At 48.1% G+C, this 27,253-nt stretch overlaps 1 protein-coding gene across 3 annotated transcripts; it reads left to right on the top strand.

The window, feature by feature from the left end:
- The first annotated feature begins 300 nt into the window (after nucleotides 1–300).
- Nucleotides 301–27,253, top strand: LOC144120604 (monocarboxylate transporter 12-like). 3 transcript variants are annotated; one of them, XM_077653176.1, is made up of 8 exons: nucleotides 301–370; nucleotides 11,370–11,446; nucleotides 15,925–16,186; nucleotides 21,984–22,127; nucleotides 22,592–22,652; nucleotides 23,262–23,765; nucleotides 25,613–25,854; nucleotides 27,092–27,253. In XM_077653176.1, the coding sequence occupies exons 3-8, from the start codon at nucleotides 15,988–15,990 to the stop codon at nucleotides 27,232–27,234; spliced, it is 1,293 nt and encodes a 430-aa protein (XP_077509302.1). In that variant the 5' UTR covers nucleotides 301–370; nucleotides 11,370–11,446; nucleotides 15,925–15,987; the 3' UTR covers nucleotides 27,235–27,253. The 3 variants fall into 3 exon arrangements, with proteins under 3 accessions (XP_077509302.1, XP_077509303.1, XP_077509301.1); XM_077653177.1 differs by lacking the exon at nucleotides 11,370–11,446 and having other exon boundaries at nucleotides 351–370; XM_077653175.1 differs by lacking the exon at nucleotides 301–370 and having other exon boundaries at nucleotides 11,134–11,446.

Here is a 27,253-nt window from a genome sequence, read left to right as displayed (position 1 = left end):
AAGACTCTGCAGTTGCTTATCGAAGCTAGCCACCATCACGTGCTGGAAAAAGTTCCAGTGTGAATAATGAGGAACGCTGGTGCAACATCCCCTTTTGTTTTCGCGCTGTGCAAACTTCACTACCTACGCCCACAACCGTCCTGCGGGGGAAAACACTTGAATACCGAAAGTTACATTGCAGTTCGTTTGAAATTGAGCTATACTTATTTTACTTTCTAACCACTTCAGACCACTTCGTCACCTGCACGAGCAATGCTATAGAGGAGAGAACCTCAGCCAGGGGGCGTGTTCCTGTATATGCTCCCGCAGGGAGCAGAGTGGCGCGAAGGTCCGTCATCATGTTCCAAGCTGTGCGGGAAAGCCACTGCTGGTGCGTACTGGGGCTGCGTTCATGGGCTCACTGTGTATAGCGCTCGGGCTTGTTTTTATTGCGAAGCAATACTACTTTAGGTCGCACTTCAGCCCGTTCCGTGGCGAGGCGGTGGTAGGCACCATTGACTTTTAGCGTGACCTCGCAGCGTGATGTCACACCACGTGACCTAGAGTGACGTCACGCCAGCTGTGTAAAAACGGGGCCCCATCTCACGCCGTCGCGAGGCGAGGCGGTAGCCACCAACGGCGGCCTAACTCCCGCTCCTCTCACCAGGGGCGCTACGGTCAGAGTGACGTCACACCAGCTGTATAAAACAGCTCCGATCCTCTCGCCAAACACACTATTGCTTCGCAATCACCAGGCTTAACCAAGCTAAGCCACGGCCGTTTTTTTGTTTACGTACAAATTGCACTCGATCGCAGTTTTTTTTAAACTTAACGCCAAAAACTAATCTGTGATTTGGCCAGGGTGTGCATACAGTATGAACAAAATTTGCCAAAGGCTAACAGCAAATAGTAGTCATGACAAATTGACGGAGAATACTAGAAACGGCCTGCGAGTTTTTTTTTTCTGGAACATTAATTTCAGATGAATAAGCAGTCCCGTTCCGTATGGGACAGCGTCTGTCCCGTCCTGTCTTCCTCTGCGCGCGTCTTAAAAAAAAAGAGTATTGTGATGAATTACTTTTTTCACGACTAGTACCGCCGCGTGTTCTGTGCGAGTTATGCACAAAAACATGAAATTATCATCTCCCTAGAACCATATTAAAATGATTCTGCGGATTGTTAGAGGCAAGCAGACTAAAGAAACACCAATGCGTTGAACAGGCGAGTCTGACCTAACGAAAAAATTTCAAACTCAATTGCTTGCCTAAAACATTTTATAAAGTGTACCCCGTTGCTAAATGCAGTGAAATAACGAATCTTTAAGGGAACTTGAAAGTGCTCTTTCTCGCTGATATTATTAGCTTACCTAATTTTTATTAAAAAACATTATATTTTCTTATGTGTTATTAATTATATTTCGTCGCGCTTAACGCGGCCTAATCTTAAAAGCCACTGTAATCTCCGACGCACTTCAGCCGCCGACCTTCCAAATGGCACTTCGTAAAACGCTTTGCCGTTTCCAGTACGGTTGCTGCAGTTTGGCGCACTGCACGCAGTCATAGCTGACAACTGCGTGACCCACTGTCAGAGCAGAACCCCAAACCTGACGCCACAGGTGTGCACGGGAAATGTGTGAAATGTTGCCGAAAGCGTGGGCTCACAGGCGTCGAGCTGACGAAGAGTCGCTCGGCACTGCGCCCGTCAAGTCAGCTTCCCTGCGGAAAGCCTGAACACCTGGCGTCACGAAAATCATTTGACCGCCTCTCGGCGAATGGCGTTCGGAGCGGCGACGGAAAACAGACGCGCAACTCTGCTCCCTGCGGGAGCATATACAGGAACACTAGTGCTCTAGGGCTCTGGGATGCCTCCCTGCATCAAGGCATCCTACGTGCAATAACGCCCTTCATAGAGAGGACCCGAAAGGTCGCAACGCGGCGCGCAGCAGTGCCGTCACGTTGTTTCAGGGCAACGTTTGGTCACGCTAAGCGGATGCCATGCGCATGCAAGGTGGGTCCGCTACATGTGAATAGCGGTAGAGAGATGCCACCGTCGGCTCGACTGTGGCTCCTTTCCTACCCGCTCTGTCAGCAGTGCGCATTCCCTTTTGTGTCCACCCACTGAGTGAGTGAGAGTATGTTTACTGCCCGCTTTGTTGTTTACGGTTGCTGCGGTGGACGCGAAAAGAAAATCGAGTGGAGAAGGGATAGAGTACAGAGTGAAAGGGTGCCCCACTCTAGTGAGGAACTCAGGTGAGGAACTGGCTTGCTGGCTCGGCGGTGTTGGAGCCGGTCGACTCACCTAGTATGTGTGCCACCGGGGATGCCGGTGGGTCAAAGAAGTGCGTGCTCAGACTTCGCCAGGATTCCATGACGTACTGGAGTGGCAAAGCTGGTGCCGCGCAGGCCTTGCATTGACGTGGGCTTGGGACCAGGTTTAATGCTAGACAGAGCACTCCTATCGTGCTTCTTGCTACTGCGGGAAGCTCCAGAGGGCATGACCAAAGTGTGTCTGGACCTTGTTCACAGGACATGTGCCATGGACGGGTGGCGGTGTTTTACCACTGTGAAAACAATGAAAGAGCGAAGGGCTCGGAGAATTTCAGCTTGGATGTGTCGTGTGTTAACGCGTCTCTGCGGGAGAATTCTTGCAAAGGAATAGACGGTATTAAGAGATTGTTGACTGTGGTACTATGGTAGGGGATACGTTGGGCTCTCGCCAGCTGCATCTCGCCAGCTGTAGCTCATGAGAGTGGCTATATGTGTCGCGAGATGTCCACTGGCTACCTCTCGTGAGTTCTTTGCATATTAATTTTTAGACCAACCATTCCGGTTTGCCTAAGTTATTGATTATGCTTTGAAGTTCATCCCCGGAGTGACTTAGCAAGGCAATGTAATCAGCGAATCGCAGGTTACTAAGGTGCTCTCTATGAACTATTATTACCCCACTCTTCACAATTCAGATCGTTGAATACTCCCTATAAACCGACAGTAAATAGCATTGGAGAGATAGTGTCTCCGAGCCTGGCACCTTTCGTTTTTGGAATTTTATTGTTGTTCTTATGGAGGACTATTATGACTAGTATCCTCTTAACGACGTTTAGGCTGCCTCCGTTCTTTCGAGCATGCTCGATTCTCTTCGTACTATACTTATTTATGCCGGTTACCTTGCTCTTATTGATTAGCTTTTATGCGTCTGTCCGGACCATTTGTGTGGTTAGAGGTTTTGAAGATTGTATAGGTGTTCAAAAGCAGAGACCCTCGTGGTAATAAAGAGAAAAAATAAACTCTCTTGGACGGGAAAGAAAACTCACGGTTGAACGATTTAAATGTTACAGAAGACAAAGTATCAAAGGAGACCCGTTGGTAGAGATAAGCCAAGCGCGCGAGTGGACTGTTGCCCGACAGGGGCGGGGTGTTCTGTCTGTACGACTGAAAACGATGAGTTTGGCGCATATTAAATTTAATGGCTGCCTGTCGGCCGCGCGCCAGCCCATATTTGAGTCTTAGTCGGGGGTGTCAAGGGCGCACACTGTCCCCTCAACATTGTTAACGAAATGTCGCTAGGCTGGCGTGTGGTTTCGCACGTACTCCATCACGTGGCTCCGCGCCCACCACAGGGAGCGGAACACCAATACTAGGACGCAGTCCCTCAGTGTGAGGGACTCCAAGGACACACCTAAGCGCCAGAAACCCGCCCATGTGAAGTCAAAGATTTCACGGAAGAAACTTCGAACTTCATCCCACAATATTGACGCTGGACTGCAGTCCGGAAAAATGTGTTCTGCTGTCTCCCGTTTACCACAGAAGAGGAAGTAGACATCCCATGTCCAGCCGCCGCGGTAGCTCAGTGGCTAAGGCGCTCTTGTACTGAGCCGGCGTTTAGGTGTTCGAACCCGACCGTTTCGGCCGCGTTTCGATGATAATAATAATAATTGGTTTTTTGGGGAAAGAAAATGGCGCACTATCTGTCTCATATATCTTTGGACACCTGAACCGCACCGTGAGGGAAGGGATAAAGGAGGGAGTGAAAGAAGAAAGGAAGAATACGTGCCGTAGTGGAGGGCTCCGGAATAATTTCGACCACCTGGGGATCTTTAACGTGCACTGACATCGCACAGCACACGGGCGCCTTAGCGTTTTTCCTCCATAAAAACGCAGCCGCCGCGGTTGGGTTCGAACCCGGGAACTCCGGATCAGTAGTCGAGCGCCCTAACCACTGAGCCACCGCGGCGGGGCCGTTTCGATGCAGGCGAAACGCGAAAGGAGCCCATGTGCTGTGTGAGGTCAGTGTACCTTAAAGATCCCCAGGTGGTCGAAATTACTAAAGCGAAAGCTTTACTATGCTATGTCAGCGGGGATCGTGCCCGCAAAATGTGTCGGCAGCAGTTGTTGGCAACTCTGAAGCGGTAGCGTGCAACAATCGGCTGTAATCGAAAGAGGATGATGTGAGGATGCTGTCCGAAAAAAAGTTTCTATATCGAATGATTATTTAATTAATTAGCACCAAAAACGTCCAAAAAGTGGGCTGGGCCTGAGCAAAAGTTCCGCGAAATTTGAACAGTTGGCGGAGCTACAGCGTAGCGACAAATTTGAAAAACCGGAAGTGTCGACGGAGCCAACGCGCGGCCGCAAGTTTGAGAACTCGAAATGGGCAATCCCGTGACCAGTGATGAGTGACCAGGAGATAGAAAAAAAATTATAAATTAGAGGCAACTGGGTAATTAATGAGAAGCTCGATGTAATGGACAGGTGAGTGGGCGGGAACGAAGCGTGGCGGAAAATTTGAAAACTCGAAATGGTTGCCGGGAAGAAACGAGGGTAAAATCAGAGTTAATCGATAACCAATCAATCAAGTGCACGAGAAAACAACCATGGCGCCAAATTTGAAAGGCGACCAGTGTCGAAGAGGCGTCAACGCTTTCGCATTCTTCCAATGCGGGTAGCCCCTTTGCATCTCTTCTGTTCTTCTTCCACGTCTAGGGCAGCATGCTGGGCATCGCCTAGGTAACCTCCCCGCCTTTCCGTTCATCTCTCTCATCCGCATTAAACGTAAGCTAAAGAGAATGCGGCGATCAAGTAATCGTAATAAGTCTAATGAGAGTATGCTAGGCAGTCCATTAAGAAATAAGATCCAGCAAGCTAAGGACTCTTTTTTTAAATGTTACGCTTAGGCGTTTTCTCAGTGAAGCGCCGGAGAAGTTCTGGCGATACATTAATGGTATTAAACAACGCAATGTGCCATTAATAGTTAATGGTTCTCCTGTCACAGGGTCAAAAGATATTGCTGGTGTGTTTAATGACTATTTTCAATAAGTGCATACCGATAAAAACTCGACTTTTTTTTCTTAGCCAGACGGCTACACTTCTTAATGCCAGATGTTATTATCTCCCGCGAAGGTATTTTGAATCTTCTTCTGAAGCTTGACGTTAAAAAGTCTAGCGGGCCTGATAACATCCCTTCAGCTTTTCTCCGCCGTTACACAGAATGGTTATCACATTACCTGAAGTTATTTTCAATGCCTGTTTGTCTCAGTACGCAGCCCCATCAGAGTGGAAAACCGCACGTGTCGTGCATGTTTTTAAAGGCAATGACCCATCCTGCGTATCTAATTATCACCCAATATCTTTTGTCTCGACCAGCTTCAAAATGTTCGAGCATGTGATCTGTCGAGCTTTGACTGAATTTTTGGAATCGAGCCATTTCTTGCGTGATGAGCAACAAGGATTTAGGCGTGGCTTATCTACCGTCTCACAGCTGATAACTGCTTGCCATGTTTTTTTTATTGCAGTTAACAAGAACCGACAAATCGGCGCTGTTTTTTTTTTACTTCTTCAAAGCCTTTGATAAGGTACCGCACACTGAACTGATAGGAAAGCTTTACACTGCCGGAATCAATACTAACATTATTAACATGATTAGAGCCTACCTAAAAGGCAGATTTCAAAATGTTCATGTTGACGATGAGTACTCTGATGCACTTCCGGTTTCATCTGGCGTTCCACAGGGATCAGTTCTGGGGCCTATCCTATTTTTAATCTATGTAAACGGACTCGTTTTGACAAAGTTATGAAAGAAGCCAACAGTCACCGAAACCAAGGTGCATAGGGGAATGTTTAATTTTTTTTAATGTGTAGTGATAATCAGTGGTATAACAATACTTAGATTAATCTATCGCTGAAAAAAATTACTTATAAAGCAGCAGAAGAAACAACCATGCCGCCGGTGGGATCCGAACCCACGACCTCCGAATATCGCGTCCGGTGCTCTTACCAACTCAGCTACGGCGACGGCTGTCCAATCAGCTGCTCTCGTGGGTATTTATGTATATTGGGTGTAAGCAAACTCTGAGAGTGTTCACCAGCGCGATACTCGATATATCCCACTGATTATCACTACACATTACAAAAAAAATTAAACATTCCCCTATGCACCTTGGTTTTGGTGACTGTTGACTCCCTTCATAAGTATATATATATATATATATATATATATATATATATATATATATATATATATATATATATATATATATATATATATATATATATATATATATATATATATATATATATATATAATCTGTGTTTTACCACTGTATTCTATATATTATTTTAAATAAACGTTGTAGTTTTGGAAAAAAATTGTTCCATGATTATTGTTCTCGGTAATGCGATTTTTGAGTGCAGCTACAGTGCGCCCCTCCACGGGGAATACTCACTGGGAACATATACAAGCGACACAATATAGCTTCACTCACGTGACTAGGACGCAAGCAAGGATGTGAAATCCGGCTAATATCCTTCGTCGAAAATTACATTAATTTCCTCTCCTGACAGCGGGATATTGCAGTTGCTTATAGTTCAGTGGGTTCTGTAGTGCAATTCAGTGCCTTATTCGCCGTTCTTCTTCGTTTCCTTCAGATTACTTAAATTTCTAGGGACTGATCATCAATCGCGCGCGTAGATGCTCGCGTAACACACTATATTATACACTATGCGCTCTCAGGCTACACAATGTACCGCAAAACAACGGTCGCCAACGGGAAGAGGGCGACTGCGAACATGCTCATTAAAACTGCGGGGCAAAGTGCCACGGGCAACGGCCGGCAAGCTGCGCCTCAATATGAAAATTTAGATCAGGAGTCCGTTCAGACAGATTGGGGGGGGGGGGGGGGAGATGATGGTCGAAGGCAGTAGCACATTAATGAACCCGTCGACACATGTGTACGATCTGTATGGCGCTGCCGAAAAGCAAGCCCGATATGTGTGAGTGGCGGAGCCGAGAAAGGTACTGGGCGCCGCAGCTCACGTCAAGATGAGTCTCCCTCCCCCTCAAATCTCGAGAGGGCTCGAGTCATCTCGAACTGTGTGTTTGCGCGGCGCTTCGACAAGGTCGCGGGGACAGGAGTACCAGTGCCCTGAGCTGCACGACGCGCCAGCGGGAGCGCCTTCGAACGAGCTCCAGAAGAATATATACTTTCCTTCTTTTTGATGATGATGGCAACATATTGCTGTTGCTTTTATATCGGGTGGGTGCAGGACTGCGCCCGAGCCGGGTAAAAAGAAAAAAAAAAGAAGGGATAGAAAAGAAACGGAAAATTTGAGTGAAGGGGAGGCGGGCTGCTCACCTATAGCGTCGGACGAGTGTCCACCACAAGCGGAGTCGGGCTTTCCTCGCCTCACCGCGCCGCCGCGCGCCTTGCATTCACGCTGCCGCTTTCCTCCTCACGCTCTATCCGCCTGGCGCTCTATCCTCCTCTGTGTTCTGCGCTCGCTCCCTTTCATCCTCCGATGCGCTCGTTGGCTCGGTTACGCCGAGGCACGACGCCCAGCCCAGGAACGGACGCCCAAGAGCTGCCCGCTAAAACAGCGGTAGTCAAGAGGTAACGAGCCCGGCTCTAGACGCAGAGTTCAGCGGTTCGATTCCGTGTTGAGCTGCAGCTTCATTTTCCACAAGTTTGTAAAAGAAGGAGCATATCTGCTCCCGCAGAGTGCGTGCACTTTGGAGAAGTGCGACGATTCGGGAAATAAGTAGCATACATGTGTTCATACGGTGTCGTATGCGTCCCATAAAAAAATTGATGCGGGACGCATTTGTGGCAAAGATAAATCGTAGTAGCACATATAACTCCGTACGGGACACACATCAATTCATACAAAATTTTATATAATGGTATTTCATATAGCCAATACCTAAAAAATTTTCACACGTGATGAAATCCACTGCAGGTGCATTTTCCTCTCAAAAGAACAACAAAGGAGAAATATAGCCTGAACAAATTTCGGAATTGCGTAGTTTATTTCAAGAGCGCAAAAGTCGTAAAGCCCGCCAGGAGCGAGTGTTGGATCTTACTCATGCACACAGCGCTTTTTGGCATCAGCATTAGGCTTCCGCTCCTCGGCTGCTTTTGACAACTCGTATGCGCTTGCTCTCGGAACAGACACACACATGCCCCCCCCCCCCCCACCCCCCCCACCCCTGGTTTTTTCTACACTTCTCACTCTGTGCAGCTAACGAGCATTGTCCAGCTTTTCGATCGGTTTATGGTCCTTACGGCCGAAGACAGTTCCGAAACAACAACAGTTTCCATTGCTTCAGCTCTGCTTACACTGCACGAGAGAGCACCTCGTCAAGCAAATCTTGACACCGGCGTTAAGCTGCAGTGTTTTCAATGTAGGACACGAAACAAAAGCCCTCGTAATCTGTAAGGCCGTCAGCTTGATAAACAGTATCGATTCGGCATTTTTTTCGTCAGCATCGGGCGGAGGTGCATGTTCAGAGGGCGCTGTATAGCTGAGGCCTTCTTTATTACTGGAGACGTACAGGAGAACAAGGAGATAACTACAATAATAACAACAACACCTGTTACTGCCAGAAACAAAAAAGTACAGGAGCTCCCCCCCCACCTCCCATATTTATTTTATTTACTTTATTTATGAATACTGCGACCTTGTACACAAGATCATAGCAGGTGGGAACATTGTGTTAATATACAGAATTACAAACAAAACAAGATAGAAGCAAGAAGGCACCTGCAACGGCGACATTCACCTTGAGCCTTGGGCGATCGTCTTAATGGCGCCTCCTCTCGCTGCCTGGCGGCAAACAGCGGTTTCCTAACCATCTAAACGACCTACGAGGTTCGCGGCCCAGTTTCCCTCACATTAAGCAGCGCGCGCCGGTAACATGTGCACGGTTAACAAGACTTCCTTGCCCCCGATCAACATAGAAACTACTAGCTATAGATTCTTTACACGGTCGGGAATTGAAGAATAAAAAATGAGAGAACTTTTTTGGCGAAACACGCTGCGTTCGCCCCGTGCCTCCTTCAGCCTAGGGCAAGCGATCGGTGAGCTCCGCCAGCAGCCGTCACGCTAGTACAGGGCGGCGCCCCTACGCTAGGGGTAGAACCAGTGCTGTCGTCGTGTGTGGAAGCTCCAGTTTGAGTTCTTTATAACCGATCTAAATCATTGCAAATCTTATCTCCATCAGCTTCACTACGGCACTACAATGCCTTTCCCATATCCCTGGAGAGAACCCTGTTTTGCGACAGCTGCAGCCATCTGATTCCTGCAAACTTCCTGATCTCGTCACGCTTCATGATTTTTAGGTGCTCTCTGCTGCGCTTTCCCTCTCCTGGGATCCACTCAATGCGTTATCTTAATTGAATATAGGTTATCTACACTTCGCAGTACATATACCTTCCCATGGTCATTCCTTCTTGATTTTGACTAGGATGTCATTGACCCGTGTTTGTTTTCTAATTAACAAGTATTTCTAACGGTGATGCCAACATTTAGTGTTGGGAGTCATTTGGTAAACAATTTTAATAATTGCAATGAATTTCCTAGGCGCGTCTAGTTACACGAAGCTTCCATAGGTGACGCCAGCTGCGCCAACGACGAAGTGAAGGTACCGCGGAGAGAGCAACGCGTTAGTTGTTCTTGTCGCTTTTGAGGCAACAACAACAGCAACACGCTAAGCAGCCAGGCAGACCGTTGTGCTGCCGAGCGATTTTGCGGATTGCACAGAAACGAACGCTCCTCCCCTTTAGCGTTCTCTTCTTTTCCATCAAAAGTTGTCGAGGAGTATAGCTGCACTGAGAAGAGGTGTTCCGTCAGGAATTCCAATCCTTCGCTGCCTATAGCATACTGTTGTTCCTTTCTGAGACAGTTGAACGTTACTCTATATTTCTCCATATTAATTTTCAGATTTACATTTCCGATTTGCCTCTCTAGGTCCTCGATCATGCTTTGCGATTCGGCCCTTCAGTTAGTTTGAAAACGGCAGATCGCTAAGAAAATTGTTATATCATGGAGACATTAAAAGCGTAACGAACTGAGGAACAAGACAATTTGCAATACCACACGCGCACCACTTTGCGGGCGGTAATTTCCAGCGTTTTTATTATACTGCGCTGTAAATGCTTTTTGAGAACCCTGTGTGCGTGTGCCTCTTTTCTACGCTTCAAAAGCAGCAAGATACAGTAAGCCAAACAGTATGTCCCATTAAAACGCGCCTTATTGGCTTTCATCGCTTTACAAGACCAAAGCCGGTGTCATAGCCTGTTAGAATTGTGTGGCGCTAACTAAACATGAGGGACCGCGGATGTGGCTTGATGTAGAAATACCTCGCGCGGCTGAATAAGTTGCATGCAACTGGATACGATCCAGTTAATGAGTCAAATCGCCAAATTGGTCTTTTTTCCCGCGAACAACTGTTTTGAGCCTAGCGTTGCTTTGCATTTTGAATGCTATCTTGATGTATTTCTCATTTTAAGACTGAGTTTTAGGAGGTGTCTATTTTCTGTTTTTGTGCTTTCCTGTGTGTCTTATTTTCAAACCGTCAAAAAGTAATAATATGAAACTCTTTGATGTATAAAATTGTTCAGGTGTTTCCAAACTGATCTTCCTCCTAGCTGTTGCTCTGCCAATTATTGTAGGGGGTCAGGGCCTTGCCAAGCTGTCCTTCACAGCTTTTAGTCCTGACCCCTTTCTTTTTGAGGAAAAAAAAAAACTTGACTTGATTGCATAACGGTTTTAACCGACTCTGCGAAAGCTCCATCGCAACTGCGCCAACTGGCTTGCGAAGAGCGATGTGTTGTAAGAAAGGGTTGGCAGGCAGCCACGGGCTCCCGTCAGGGGGGCTGCGCAGAACGCGGTGAGTGACTGACGCGTGCAGAGCAGCTTCGCTGGCTGTAGAGCGGTTCCGCGTCGCTATCGGACCCACTTCGCCTAATCGATCAGGCCGCGCTACCAACGCCAGGCTGCTATCGCAGCGCCAGCCATCGCGACCTATAATATACCGCTATAGTAGCGACCTTGAACGGGAGAGAGCGCTCGCCCTGTTTTTCAGCGAATGCTTTCTCGGCATGCCCGGTAATTCCGCAGTTGCACAAGCGGTGAGGGAGCCTGGCAAGGAAGCGGCGAGGCAGACGCGTGGGCGCGCCTGGAGAACGTCTGATGAGGTGAGCTTCATTCGTCGCGGTTTTTCTCCCTCATGCATTGACAGTTGCATTGTAGAGCGCTAGAGGGACGCCGAGAACGTGCTTTACTTTTTAAACAGTCGTTGTGCATCGCGCAATCACCGGGCCGATAGTTTGGCGTCGTTCCGGTCACCTATATGACTCCATACATGCCTGAGGCTATCGTGAGCGCTACATCGGCTCTTGAGCTGGATAAAGTAATCGCGCCGGATCCACTTCGCCTCTTGTTGCCTTATGTGGTCAGGATAGACACTATAATGGTATAAAAGCTCGTCTTTTGTGCGCCCGATAACACAACTGAACGCGAAACCTTCCAGTACTGCCACGATAACTGAGTCCCGTTTATTGCAAGCACACATTGTAATATATATATACACACACGTAGTGATCGGGACAGTTGGTAGTGATTCCGTTTGAGACAAATGCACCGACATAAATATATATATATATATATATATATATATATATATATATATATATATATATATATATATATATATATATATATATATATATATATATATATATATATATATATATATATATATATATATATATATATATGACAAATGCACCGACTTGCACGACAACAGATAGATGAAGTAAAGAGGACGCACGGTACCGTTATAGAAAATGGTGTATAGATTGTCTATGCACTTTTCGCATACTCTATTACCTTCCTATAATTATTTGCTTCTTCCCCGTCCATTGCCCGCAGCGGTCACCAGCGGTTCGGCGATAAATCTGGATGCTAACTGAATAAGCACCCATATTCAGTTTTGCCAAGGCCACCAATTCTATGTCTTCAATGAGCTGCAAAACTACGGTACAGCCTCCATCATCACTTGTGACCGTACAAACCGCATTTTCGCAAGGCCCGAATCACCAGAGGGAACTTTGTCCCTCCATAATCTGCGCTACTGTTGAGAGGACAGTGCTCTCTGGCTCAGTTCACCAGAGGGAAGAGATCACTTACACAAAAAGGTTCTAATAAACTCTGAAGGTCCCTTTTCTCACTCACAAACAAAGCATTCCTCTCAGAGGCATAAGCTGTCTTTTCCGCATTTCAAGCATTACGTTGCACTCCTTTGTCCGAGGCATACTGCCCTGGATAGAACGAACCGGCAAAAGTGAGCCTAACCCGTCCGTCGTCGTAGGCTCGCCAGATGTTGGAAGAGAAAGATTACGACAGAGCAGCTCGAGAGGGTGTTGCAGGTGGAAGCCGCTATCACAAAGCACTTGCATGACCCTGCGTAAACTGATTTTGCGTCAGTAAAGGAGGTGTGGAGTTCGCTGACCATTCCGCGAACTCGTTGGTCTTGTGTTCTCAAGGAAGGCCGCTCCAGTGGGGTCGGAAGTCCCCAACAAAGGGGCCCGTCCCATCCCTGCCTCCCCTTCGTGCGGCGGATACGTCCTCGTTTACGCCGCGCCGTCACGGGGATGACCCGCCGGGAAAAACGCTAACCATGGACAGCTGTCGACATGTGGTCGTTAAGGGGTTGACGAGGTTTCGGGGGCGCACGAGATACGGCTGAGTATTAGCCGAGTGACCGGAAGCCCACTATTCCCGTAACGACTGTGTTCGTCTCGCGCGGTGTATTCTGTAAACACTTTAGGGATCGTTTTGTCGCGTGTGCGAAAGAGATAGGAAAGTGGTAACTTCACTTCACTTCACTTTCACTTCACTTTATTACCTTAAAGACCCCACTTTGGGGGTGTTACATGAGGGGTGGGAGTACAAATATGGGTTGAATATGGTTGCTTACATGATATTTATGAAATGCATATTTAAATTGTTCACAAAACTTGATTGGCAGGTGATGGCATCAACGTCGTGGGGAAGGCCATTCCAGTCTTTAGCAGTGCGAAGAAAAAAGGATGCGGAAAAAGTGACGGTGCGGGAGCGTTGGCATGACACTGGGCTGGCATGGCATGGCAACGGCTGGGCCGTGGGTGCCGTGGGAGAGGGTGGTCGCGTTTGTGCTGTTTGTCTATTTGATTGCAACCTCTCCTTTCCCAAATGTTTAATCAGCACTCTTTCCCCAATCTGTGATTAGTTGGCGGAAATCCTTATTTTCCTTTCCCTAACCACTGATTGGCGAGATGGGTCGTTTTTTTATCTTATTGGTTGCTGTCCCCGCTAAGGGCGGAGACAGAGGGTTTAAAACCAGGCGCTCTGGGTTGAGCGGGGGCTGAATTCGTCTGATCCACGATTTAGTCATGTAAATAGTTTTCTCCTTGCTTTGTTTCTTCTCGTTTTTTTACCTATGTTGTAAATAAATAGTTAACCTTCTCCTTTCCTTGAGTAATGTGAATGTTTGCGAGTAGAACCACCGGGTCATCAAGAAACCCCGATTTCATCATCAAGTAGTTTCCTCTCATCGCCACCGGAAAGGGAAACTCAACTGGAGGACTGCACTCTATCTCACCGTTCCGGAAATAATTACTGCCGGATGCCGGAAATTATTACTGAGACATTTGAACATGGGGTGAAATCAAGGACAACAATATATAAAATATGAGAAGGGAGGCGGGCTTGACGTCCCGTTTGTTTCTCGCTAGTTTTTTACGGACAGTGACAGGACCCCGCGTGCGCTACAGCCGGGCACCCCCGCCCAGGCTCGGCTGTTACGTGCAGTGTGCCACGCGCCCGTTTTATTAATGTTACAGCATTTAGGTCGTAGTCTTGCAAAAACTACGGAGTTTTTCGGTAACGAAGTTCCCTAGTTGGTACAGAGGGATGTGACGTCATCAGCACGAGAAAATTTGAAAATCTGACGACTAGAATGTTCGAGTACCTTCCATTGGATTATCATATAGGATCATACAAATCCAACCCACACGTCCACCTTAATCAACCCACCAATACTTTTACGGGTAAGCCTGCTTCCAAAATTTGGGCGGAACTTTCGAATACGGGGGGGAGTCAGCGAACTTCCCAATGTTACCGCATTTTCTTCTTTAAGAACGCGGTAAAGAAGGTTTTAATTTATTTTGTTTCCCTTGGCAGCAGATGCTATGCGCGCGGCTTGAATAAATGAAATGTGTGCATGCATGTATTTTGGGAACAATTGACGCATCACTGCAAAGAGGAAAAAAATAACTTGGGGACAGTTAACGCCCCTTAAGAGTGGAATGCCCAATAGCATTACAAATCCCCATTGTTTTTACTTGGATGTTTCTGTGTTATTTTTTACGCGTTTCGAAGTTGTTCCTCAGACACGTGTCAGCAATCGACCGGTTCACTCCGATCCTACATCGGAATCAGCAGATGAGGTCACAAGGGCACGTGACTTTGATCTCTCTGGACCGATCCCGTAATTTCGTCTCGGACACCGACGGGGTTTTGGTGTGACAACTCTAACGCTATAGCATTACAAAAGGAATAAAAACCAGAGTTACTCTGCTCCATCTCGAATTATAGCCGCAATGATGACACACCCCCTCCTATATCTACACGCTTTCGGCGGATTATGTGTCAGCAATCGTAATCGCTGTCCAGCGGAAGCTTCCTGTTTCTATCACAGGAACGAAACACAGATGAGAAACTCGCAGGGACTGTCTGTTACGACGATTCGTACCAGCTGTCAAGGAGAATTCCTCTTGTTTCATGATAAGGCTGGTCTTGTAGTTACAATATGAGTAGAGTTTGTGCGGCAGTAGTGATGTCAGAGTGTGGAAAGCTGTGAAACGGTATGCGCATCTTCATTGTCCGCGATTAGCTGGCCCACATGCTGGACAGATTTGCAAACACAAACTACCAAAGGGCAGGCTGCGATAAGCACCTATCTCAATGCGAGTCCTTCACCGGCGCTCCGTCTTCGTCGCATATGCGTACCGTATCGACGCTTAGCGTCGCATATTCGACGACAAGGTTGCTGCGTCGCCTCTGCTTTGTAGAAGCGGGAGGAAAACGTTTTGCGCTGGAGTACGACGCCATTCACGCTACCAGTGGGTTGGCGCTTTGACCTTGTGCACAATAAGAAGTTAAAACAATCAGAATAGACAGGTGAGTCCGTTGAAAGCCACTACGAAATGAGAGGTGGCCAAATACTAAAGCTTCGCTAATGAATGAGTCGGGGATTCGGCGCCACTATTCACCTGAGAGGAAATACGGCTTAAGCGGGTACGCATTAACGGGATTCTCCTGTATCTTTGCACCGATTTTACAGTTAACGGAATTTAACAATGTTTATTCGTTTAAAATTTAAGACGCAAGCTTACAGACATCTTTCAGATCTTCTCAGGCGCCGGTTGAGAGGCAAGAGGAAGTTGCAGGGAAAGGGCAAAAATTGTACTGGTCCAGTGAATTTCTGATTTCTTTCCTTGAAAAATAATTGGCGGTCAATGTAATTTTTTGTGCAGAAATTTGCGGCTCCCTCTCACCTTTGAGTGGAAGTTGCCTTCGCTTCGAAAAAGCGAACAGCCTGTGCTTACGTCAAGCGTTCCTCTGTGTCCAGGTGTAGGAACCTTGGCCCGGACAGACACTTTTCAACACGACTTGCACCGACGCGGAAGCAAGCATGCAGAAAGCGAAGAGCTACCACGACACTCCGCACAGTTGGCTGATGGCAGCCGCCTGCGGCTGGACCGTCTTCTGGACGGTGGTGGTGAATCGATGCAGCGGAATCTTCTTTGTCGCCATGGTCAGCCAGATGGAGATCTCCAGGCAACAGGCGTCCTGGCCATTCACTCTCATAGGAACCGTGTCACAGTTAACTGGCAAGTGCAGTTTCACTTTTTCGGTGGTTGCCGTGATGCGGAACTGGCTCTACAGACCATGCGCCTCCACGTTGTAAGACAGGCTATATACTACACTGGAGGCTCGGTGTAGTCTCTTTGCTGCCAGTATGAAGTACAGCCTCTTCTAGACGTACGGGCGGAATTTTAGAACGTGTAGTTAAACGGGCATGTTGAACGTATAGCGGCCATAATACAGCGCGTCGCTCCTTGCGATTAGCTGGGGCACTAATGCGCTTCCATCTAGCGGCCGAGACTAGGGTATCAACTCTACGAGAAGCACTCTTCGAATAATCCTTCGTCTAAAGCCGGTCGGGTTGAGCAGTCTTGTGAACTACACTAGCTTGGTCGTCCGAATAAAAAAAATGAAAAATGAAAATTGGTTTTTGAGGAAAGGAAATGCACACATGTCTCACATATCTCGGCAGACACCTGAACCGCACCGTAAGGGATGGTATAAAGGAGGGACTGAGAGAAGAGAGGAAGAAAGGGGTGCCGTAGTGGAGGGCTCCGGAATAATTTCGACCACCTGGGGATCTTTAACATGCACTGACATCGCACTGCACACGGGTGCGTTTGTAGCGAGAGCTACACTACGCTACCCAGTCGAGCATTTCGCCGCGAGCCTGGGAGGCCGATAGTGCGCATGCGCTAAGCCAGAGAGGAGCAGCACGTGCGCGCACGTGCGCGGAGTAATTTCCTTTCCTTAAAACCAACTTTCATTTCACTTTACTCCCCTTACGGCGCTGTTCGGGTGTCCACCGAGATATGTGAGACAGGCGAGACATGAGTAATTTCCTTTCCTCAAAACCAATTTTCATTTCATTATCCTTCCCTTACGGCCGCGGTTTGGGTGTCGGTTCCCACGGCAGGCGTCGCATGGATCACACATACCGTTCCGCTGAACGTATCAAAGTGCACCGGCGTTTTATGATAATAATAATAATTGGTTTTGGGGGGAAAGGAAATGGCGCAGTATCTGTCTCATATATCGTTGGACACCTGAACCGCGCCGTAAGGGAAGGGTAAAGGAGGGAGTGAAAGAAGAAAGGAAGACAGAGGTGCCGTAGTGGAGGGCTCCGGAATAATTTTGACCACCTGGGTATCTTTAACGTGCACTGACATCGCACAGCACACGGGCGCCTTAGCGTTTTTCCTCCATAAAAACGCAGCCGCCGCGGTCGGGTTCGAACCCGGGAACTCCGGATCAGTGGCCGAGTGCCCTAACCACTGAGCCACTGCCGCAGAATCCACTTTCATGACCTGCGCATGCGATGCCACCGTGACCTCTAGCTACATTCAATGTCAAACTTGTGGCCCCGCTGACGGCTCGAAAAGCTGGCGTAGTAGGGGTGGCGGAAACAAGACTCCAGTCGCCGCTATGTGCCGGTATCATCAAGAGAAGATCAGTTCTTCGGACCCAGAAGTCGTCGACTGGCACTTGGCCGCTCTGCAGAGAAGGGGGAACTGCAGCTCTCGCCACGTATATCAAGGAATAGCTGAGCTGCCACTGCCATTTTTTTTTTGCGTTTCGCCTCCATCGAAACGCGGCCGCCACGGTCGGGTTCTAATCCGGGCACTCCGGCTTAGTAGACGCGCGCCTTAACCACTGAGCCACCACGGCGGGTGTCTGATTGCTCCCATTTCACGTTACATTGGTGCTCATGTAACGTGAGTCTGAATGCTTCCAATTCACGTTACATGACAGACACAGAAATACTTTATTTCTGCCAGTGATTTTTGGACCCTGCTGGGTCCCTGGGCCACTGCGTGGTGCCGCACCGCATCATGCAGGTCATGTCGGGACATGGCGTTGGCAGCCCGCGTCACCGCAGCAAGCTGCGATATCGGGTCTGCAGACGTGAGCAGGACCTCCCAGTCCTCCCAGCTCGAGTTGGCGAGCGGTCTCTGCGGGGGAGGGTCAGCAGCGCAGCCGAAAAGGATGTGGGAGAGTGTGACTCCTTGCATAGGGAGCATGCAAGGGACGTGCCACAATAGTGGGATAACAGCTCTGGAAGCGTGCGAAGAGGATCTGTTGGGAGTGCGTAAGAGAGTGGTGGGGAGGGGTGTAAGTCTGACCGTTCAAACGGGGTATTTGCGTGAGCTCTGCAAAGGTGTGCGTCCGCTCCCTCGAGAATCCTGGATCGAGACGGTCCTGAGCCCGGCAAATCAAACCTCGGGCCAATTTATCGGCAGCCTCATTTCCAGGTTTCCCAGAGTGACCCGGCAACCACGTGAGCTGTACCCTGCGCGGTAAATTTTTGGTATGGGAGTTTTAACAGTTGCTAGGCAGGGGTGTGAATCCTGCCCTGGCAAAGTTGGACAGTGCAGTTTTGGAGTCGCTGAAGATGTATTGGGCGTCCGAATGTGCACGGGCTAGGGCGATGGCGGTCTCCTCTGCTTCCTCGGATGTAGAGCCCGAGGGAAGACGGTGAGTTAGGGGGTGGGGTAGGGTTTGATTTAAGGCAACTGCTACCGCTTCATGCGCTGTACATGCGGCGTCTACCCAAACGGCATCGTGGGCTTGCCCGCAATACTTATGGAGGGCATTAGCGCAAGCTACGCGGCGAGGGATATGGTATTGGGGATGGACGTTTCGAGGAAGGTATTTCACAACGAGAGGTGCATGGATGTTTCGAGAGATGGCTATAAGGATTGACTGGTTAGCGGGTATATTGATTCGAAGGAATACGAGTATATGGCGGTCAGTGGCACTCGCGGCAAGTCTAAGGTACACACTAAACAAATTCTCACCCGTAAGGGTGCAAATCAGCTGTCCCCAGACGAACACCCCTTTGGGTGCTAAAAAGGGTGCAGAGATCAGCACCCCTTAGGAAGGGTGCACAACATGAACGTTTAGAAAGCGCGCATCAGGCCAAGGCTTTTGCTTCATGGGTGGATCAATGTGGAGCACCCTCCCAACATGCATTCGCAGAAGTGTTATGGAAAAATAGTACCCTTTAATGAGGGTGCAACCGTTACATCCTGTAAAGTATCATTAAGTGCACCCTTCCTTAAGGGTGCTGATCTTTGCACCCTTTTTTAGCACCGAACAATTGGAAAAGGGTGTTCGTCTGAGGACAGCTGATTTACACCCTAAAGGGTGAGAAATTGTTTATTGTGTACTGTGTCTGAAGGTGCGCGTCAACTAGTTCCTGAGTGGTGTTATGCATGCCTAGTGCAAGAAGTTTGGCTGTGCTAGAGCTACGGGGTAGGTTTAGGGCTGCCTTAGTCGCAAAACGGATCATGGCGTTCACGCGTTCGGTTTCCGTGCGGTTCAGTTGCGTTTAGAATGCGGCTAAGCGTAAATGCATGCACTGCTTTCATGTTGTCCGCTTCGTCTAAACCTTTGTTAAGGGAGGATACTCGGCGTAGACGATGGAACACGGATTGCGTGGAGGCCTTGAGTATTTTAAGGGTATGTTCATTTCGTCCAGAATACTGCAAGTGGAGGCCAAGGATGCGGAGGGCGGATGTGATGGCGACAGGGGATCGTTTTAAAGCGACTTGGATGGACGAGTTAGCTCCAGATTTTGGTCTAATTAGGAAGAGCGCGGACTTAGGGGAGGAACATTCGAGCCCGATGGATGACGCGTGAGAGGAGATGGTGTCTGCTGCTAAGTGAAGAGTTTCCTCAATTTCCCCGTCAGAGCCACGAGTGCTCCATGCGGTAATATCATGAGCGCACAGGGTATGTTTAGGTGTGGATTTAGAGCCAGTTTTTGGGCTAAAGGGCTGAGAGCAGTGTTAAAGAAAAGCGGAGAACGGACAGCCCCTTGAGGGGTTCCGAGCTCTCCGAGTGTATAAAGGGGTGTGGTAATCTGATCTATGTGCAGGGAGGCAGTGCGGCCCGAGAGAAACGCGCGAGCGTAATTGTAGGTTTTAGGGCCTACCTGTAGAGCCTGCAGTTCCCGTAAGATGGCATCGTGTCGAATCCTGTCAAATGCCTTGGTGAGGTCAACTAATAATAATAATTGTTTTTTTTGGGGAAAGGAAATGGCGCAGTATCTGTCTCATATATCTTTGGACACCTGAACCGCGCCGTAAGGGAAGGGTTATAGGAGGGAATGAAAGAAGAAAGGAAGAATAGGTGCCGTACTGGAGGGCTCCGGAATAATTTCGACCACCTGGGGATCTTTAACGTGCACTGACATCGCACAGCACACGGGCGCCTTAGCGTTTTTCCTCCATAAAAAACGCAGCCGCCGTGGTCGGGTTCGAACCCGGGAACTCCGGATCAGTAGTCAAGCGCCCTAACCACTGAGCCACCGCGGCGGGGCATGAGGTCAACTGCCAGGATAGCTTTAGTGTGGTGGGGGACGGCATCATCAAGCCCATCATACGTAATTTAAAGTAATTTGAATTTAACTTGAAGTAATTTAAAGTAATTTCAATCATCATACTTTACCTGAGCACCAGTCGCCGTTCTCTACCTCCGTGCGTATCGCTGCAAATTTTGCTAACAAAACAGTAATGCTGACACGGAAACAGAGCGAGCCTGAGATCCACGAAATGTTGTTTGCTGCGGCGATACCGACGTCTTGTGCGAAACTGATGCAGGCTTGCCGCTGAGGACACAGAGTGAATTTAGGAGCTCATCCTTTAGGCTGAGCGGATGACTGAGTTCCTAGTCACTCAAAAAGGTGAACTGTGGCACGTTTTGTTCCACTCTCAACGGGCGGGCGGGAAGCGCGCCACGTAGGAGGTATTAAGTTTCGTAAAACGCTCGCGCGCAGCATTCCCGTTGCTCTGCAAGAAATTACTTCTTGAAATTATTATTTAATTTGCCACGATATCATGCAACGCTAATGGCGGCCTCCTTCCCTGCCGTCTGGTCGATGTCTCTTTGCGAACGCTGGCTTCGCGGCGTGGTCAGCGCTGGCAGCGTGCGAGGCTATTTAAGGTCTTTAAAATGAGGCCACTAACAAGCTATTGAAGGACTTTGGTTTAACTCCTCAACACTACTTACATGCCGACCGTCTACTCTGGTATGTTAATGCAATGCAACGTTGTAGGCGAATTGTGGGGTTCAGTAATGGTAGAGCGGCCATAAGTTCAGTCATTCGATTTATTTATTTATATTTTTATTTATTTATCTAGTTATATATTTATACAGGTTCCTACAGTGCCCTGCTTGGCAATATTGTATAGGAAACGCATGAAACATGATAGAATACAGGCACTGCGTGTACTAAACAAAATACATATAATTATGCAAATGAAATATAAACAGCGCAGAACTTCAATGATGGCACTATGATGGACAGTACAAAATGTACAAAGTGGATACATAATAAAACTGGGAAAGAATGCAACATTTCAGTTATGTCAAGATCTAAAAATATGATCATGTAGTAATGCGAAAAAGGACTGAGAATAAGGCGCAGTGACGATTGAATCCGGCTAACAGTTCCGGTCGTGTATCTTGCGGGTGAAAAAATAAAATTTGAAAACATTTACTCGGCAGCTATACTCTGTTATTTTCATACTGTTGTCCACGCGGGCGGGCACATAAGGGGGCTCCTTTCGGTAATTTTCACCTTTATATCCTGTTTTATTTTTATAATGTTAAAAATGGATGCTAGTCGTAAATACTTACGCCTTTCAGAGAGCAAGGGCCACCGCACGCGATGATCATTGTGAAGACACTACCATCGACCTACATGTCCACCGTTCCTTTCATTGAATTAATTCTCTCTCTCTCTCTTTCTCTTTCACTTAGAACGAGCGATATTTTGTCTTTTCGTTGGTGAACAAGTTGTCTTGTTCCTCCTTTCAGCTTTGGCGTGGAACCTGCTTTTGAGGTTCATGTCTCTGCGGTCGGTACACATTTTGGGCTCTGCAATGAGCGCCTCAGGAGTGGTGCTCTGCGCCGCATTTCAGAGCATCACAGGCATCACAGTTTGCTTGGGCGTAATCACAGGTGAGGCGGCACGTCGCGCTATCCTAGCGCTAAGGAGCTTAAGTTTCCTGCTTATAGGTTTAAAAGGCCAGCTCAAAATGAAGAAATTTACTGAAACGCTAGTTACTATGCAAAACAGATTGGGTCTGTCACCCTGCCATTCGCAGCGTAGGAAAGCTTTGTATATTTTTTAAAATCTTGAATAGTTGTTGGAAATTTGTTGCCGCACATGTCTTGTAAATTTATCACCAGTGTTTCAGAAAATGAAATATTTGCGTACAAATTTTAATACCGGCTGATAAAAATAGTTTTCGCGTATGTTTGCCTCTTTATCATCTATAGTGCGCTCTTATCCTTGGCCTTCTCTCTCTATCTCTCCCGAGCAGAGTAGAATGTCGGCTGTATTAAACACGCTAACTAAAATAGATACTCTTCAGTAAATAGTTTTCATTTCTGTGTTGCATAAATTTGTATTTTGCTCGCAGCAATCGGACAAGGAATGATTTTCCCATCCAACAGTGTCGTGATCAACAGTCACTTCAACACGTGAGTAATTAACGAACGCGGTTGTTGTACCTTGACAATAACGCACCGTTTGCCGGCAATATTTTCTCTGTGCGCGGATTCACTGCCCGCTAGGAGAAGTCGGCGAGTCTAGACGATTCCAGAAACTGGAAAAGTTCTTGAATAGGACTGGAAATTACTGTTTATGGATTTTATAGTGGCCGCTTCAGTGGCGGACTGGAGGACCCTAGGATCAGGGTCGACGGGCTTATCCGCAATCGTTGCTACGACTCCTGTCACGTGATTGCGACGTCATTTTGTGTTGCGATCTCCAGCCAATAATCCTTTTAAAACTGAAGCCGCAAACGCGCATTTGTGTGTGTAGAGGTGGGAGCAGAAGTTAACAGAGCACGGTATGACTTTCAAACCCGCTTTGCTAGTTTCCTAGTGAAAACTGAGTTACGAGTGGACGTTTCTTTTTATTTCCTGCATGACCGGTCCTTTCGTGTCTTACCACCCTAAAACATGCTCCGTGTACTCATGTTCGTGCCTGTACACAAACTCTCTTGGCGAATAGCTAGATATCTTAATAAGCCATTTACTCGTGTCAAAGCGGAGAATGTGCATCGCGACGCATTTTTTTTTTTTCAGGTATCGCGCCTCAGCCAGTGGCATCAGTTACGTTGGCACGACTATCGTGTCGCTGGTGTCCCCACCTGTGGTCTTCTACCTCATGGACACGTACGGACTGCGCGGAACCTTCCTCATTGTGGGTGGGTTAGCTATGAACGGGATCGCAGGGTCCCTTCTCGTCAGTCGCCCCGAAGACTACCGAACATCGGTCACGCTCGCGAAAGAATCCATCGCGGAGGATGCGGACGACCACGGCACGTTCAATCACGTGGTGTCAAAAGTGAAGAAAGTGTTCCATGAAGAGCTGTCGCTTTTGAAAAAGCCCATGTACTTTGTAATCGTTGGGTCAGTGCTCGCAGTCCGCTACATGATGGGGGTCTTCATAATCACCGCCGTGGACTACGCCGGAATGAAAGGACTCGACCGGTGGGAGATTACTATCTTTCTGTCGAGCCAAAGTGCTGGTGAAATGTGTGGTCGCATCTTCTCTGGGCAGCTGTCGGACCGCAAGATTTTTCACAGGTGAGATTAGTACAGTCAGTCCGTGAATTTTGTCATATCCGGCCTAAATGCGACGGGGACATGCGTGAGGTTCAATAAACAAGCTAGAGAACCATTTTGAGCATTGTCGCTCTTAACTATTAAGCGGCAAAAAGTTGAAGGTCTGAAACAGATCCCCGGGGACCGTTGAGGTTTCCTTGATTAAAGGAGAGCCTTGACCCTTCTGGGTAATGTATTGCAAGCGATAAACCTGGAAACAATTGAGTAGGCGTAGTCAGGGTGATGATGATTATGACGAGGTGTCTATGGTTAGCTTTTTCTTAAATTAACGATGTCGAGGAAAACACAGTTGGCCGAGGACTATATATTATCAGGTAGAGCATGGAATGAACTAATGAAAAGAAGGAGCCTTGTTTCGCATAAAAACGCCCGAAGAAAACTAAATGTTACATGCAAGAAAGATTATTCTGATTCTAGAAAGTCAAGAAAGTTACTCGTTGAACACAGGGAAAGCGTGGTACACAGTGTTAGTGCGCAGTGGCCCCTTAATGTCTACGACGCTTGACTCCGCTCCTTATATCCGTGTCGTGAAGGCACTGGAAAATAAATATTTTGACAGAATTGCCTAGTTGGGTTTGATAATTTATAGTAAACTGCGACACATCTCCAGTCAAAACTTTTAAAATTTAAATCCCAACATTTCTGAGCCAGCTGGTCTCTCTCGATCTGCAGAGGCGACTGGGGCCCTCCAGTGCCCTCCCATGGTGGCAAGCGAGCTTGAGCTGCTCGCGGCGCCCCTGGTGTACGGCGTACTAAACACCTTTAGCATACCGGGTATCGTGTTACCGTTACCGGAGTACCGGAGTACCGCAAGCGCTCATTGGTTCCGATGCGGCATTCGCGCGCGCAGCTGCCGGGTACCGCGCGCCATCTGGCGCCGTCAGTGCGATTTCTGCATGCGCATTTTCTGCGCGAGGCCTCCCGGTACTCCGGTACCGGTAAAGGTATTACGGTACACGATATGCTAAATGTGTCTAATGTCTGCGCGTTCGACCTCCAATAAACAACTTTCTCTGTAAAATTAGAAGCATAAGATGTGCTGCATTAGTTTGCGCCAAATTTCTGTTTGAGAGGGGAGGCACGCAGTTTGCGACATGCAATGTGTAAGGCCTTCAAAATTAGTAGGGAAGGTCACAACTGCGTCAGCTCGCCTTCTCTGGCTTTTTCACCAAAGGAGTAGGAGTATCCTATAAGCAACCTAGCCACGTGTGCAAAAGCGATCTTTTCTTTTAATCCAGTGCCGCGTGCGCGTGTTCCACCGAGCTGTATTTATGTGCTTTTCGTCGATGTAAAAAAATGACTGTGGTTTAGCTCTGGTTAAACCTGGAGTGACGCGATATCTACATCTGGCCGAGTGGAACTCGCTCAGTCGAATTGCAAAGTCAGTCTTTCACCGCTCTGTTTCGCTGGACGTTCCTTCTTCATCTTCATCCCTTCTTCATATTCGTCCCTGAACGTGGATTCACTCTCCCCCCCCCCCCCCCCCCCCCCACTCGGTTTCGCCGGTGCGCCGAACCGCCGGCAGCTGCTCCGCACCACGTGACCAGCCACGGCGCCGCCACCGAGCTGAAGGGGTGCCACGCTGAAAGCTCGAAGTGCTAGCGTAATGTAGCTATCGGTACAAAAGTCAGTTCATGTTTTGCTATCTTCCTCTATTTCTTGGTCCCCGTCTCAAGCGGTAGTCCTTTTATAATACGATGATCAACCAACTAGCTTAGATTTCCGGCCTGACTGTGCCGACATTGCTGGCTGCTCAAAACTTTAGCTGCAAGCATCGGATCACTACCCCGTCGCGTTGCACCTTTCAGGAGAGACGTGATGGCCGCAGCATTCCTCATCATGTCCACTTCGCTGGTGAGCTTCATGTGCAGCGAGTCGGTCGTGGTGCTGGCGCTCAGCAGCTTCACTCTGGGCCTGGCCAGCGGCTGCACCATCATCCTATTCTCGGTGCTGTACAGCGAGTACTTTGGACTCGACCTGCTGCCCACGGCCCTCACGTGCGCGGCGCTCATCAATGGCCTGCTGGACGCCCCCAAGCCGCTGCTAATAGGTGCGCTTCCACGCTGGAGCTGCTGTCGTTGAGAGAAGACAAAATTATTTCCAGAGAAATTTATTTATTTATTCATTTATTACAACCTCAAAGGCCCCATTAAAGGGGTATTACATGAGGGAGTGGAATTCAGGGCACATGGTTGATTCGATGGATTTTTTGAATGATGATGGGTCGGAGTGAAGTACGACGGTGTTGGGCAAGGCATTCCAGTCCTTTGCAGTGCGGACAAAAAATGATGACAGGTGAGCACTAGTCCGGGCAGGGGGAGGGTAAACGGCCTTCTGGTGGTTAGTGCGGCTGGAGATGCGGTGGGCAGGTCTGATAATAGACTTGGTCATGGGGTGATAGTAAAATTTATGAAAAAGGCATAGTCTTGCAATAGTACGGCGGTCTGCCAAGTTTGTAAGATGAGCATTACGTTTTAGTTCAGTGACACTTACATGATAGGAATAGGCCGAGTGGATGAATCTTGCTGCGCGGTTTTGTGTTGCTTCCAGTAAGTTAGAAAGGCTACCTTGATAGGGGTCCCAAACCGCGCATACGTATTCAAGTTTGGGACGAATGAATGTTAAATAAGCTAACAACTTTACTGATGAAGGAGCTAGGCGAAAGGTTCGGCGAAAATAACCGAGAACACGATTAGCATCGTTAATAATCTGCGTTATATGATGTGACCAATTGAGATCGTGGGTTAAATGAACGCCCAAGTATTTATACTCCAAGTATTTGTAAATTAAGGCACAGTGAATGCCTCACGCACCTGAGCCCGCTCTAGAGGCAAAGCAGGAAACAGGATTTGTAAAGATACGGAGACAAAGACGAATCGTATAGTGGAAAGCTAGGGGCCTGCGGCCTTGCCAAGCTGCCCTAATGACAGCTTTTTCTGCAGGCCTCCGGCACCATGTGCGTTTGATGCATATTATTATTATTATTGTTAATATTATTATTATTATTATTATTAATTTCGACCACCTGGGGTTCTTTTAACCTGCACTGGCATGGCATAACGCACTGACGTGTTTGTCTAGTCGTTGAGGCGACGGTAGATGGCGTAACTTGAGCGGCCACTTCTGAATAAGTTCGTCGCATTGCTCACAGCTCAGTAAACTGGCTTTTACTATGCCTGGCGGATGAAAGTCGATTCTCTGTGTAGCTCATATGCCGCTGTATTGTCAAGTTGCATCCGGCGAAGTTGTGTCGCCTCTTGACTTCTGGATTTCGCTTTCTCCCGCAGGTCACTACAGAGACCAAGGGAGGTCCTACTCCAGCTTGTACATGCTGCTGTGTGCTATCGGCCTCGTGGCGAGTTTAGCCTGGATCATCGAGTGCTTCCACCAGTGGGTGCTATCCCGAAGAAAGGCTGACGAAGTCAGATGATAAAGAAGAAGAAAGATGA

Source organism: Amblyomma americanum, chromosome 2, assembly GCF_052857255.1.
Source record: "Amblyomma americanum isolate KBUSLIRL-KWMA chromosome 2, ASM5285725v1, whole genome shotgun sequence".
Taxonomy (NCBI): domain Eukaryota; kingdom Metazoa; phylum Arthropoda; class Arachnida; order Ixodida; family Ixodidae; genus Amblyomma; species Amblyomma americanum.
The sequence above is the reverse complement of the archived record's forward strand: the minus strand, read 5'-3'. Positions and strand labels throughout refer to the sequence as shown.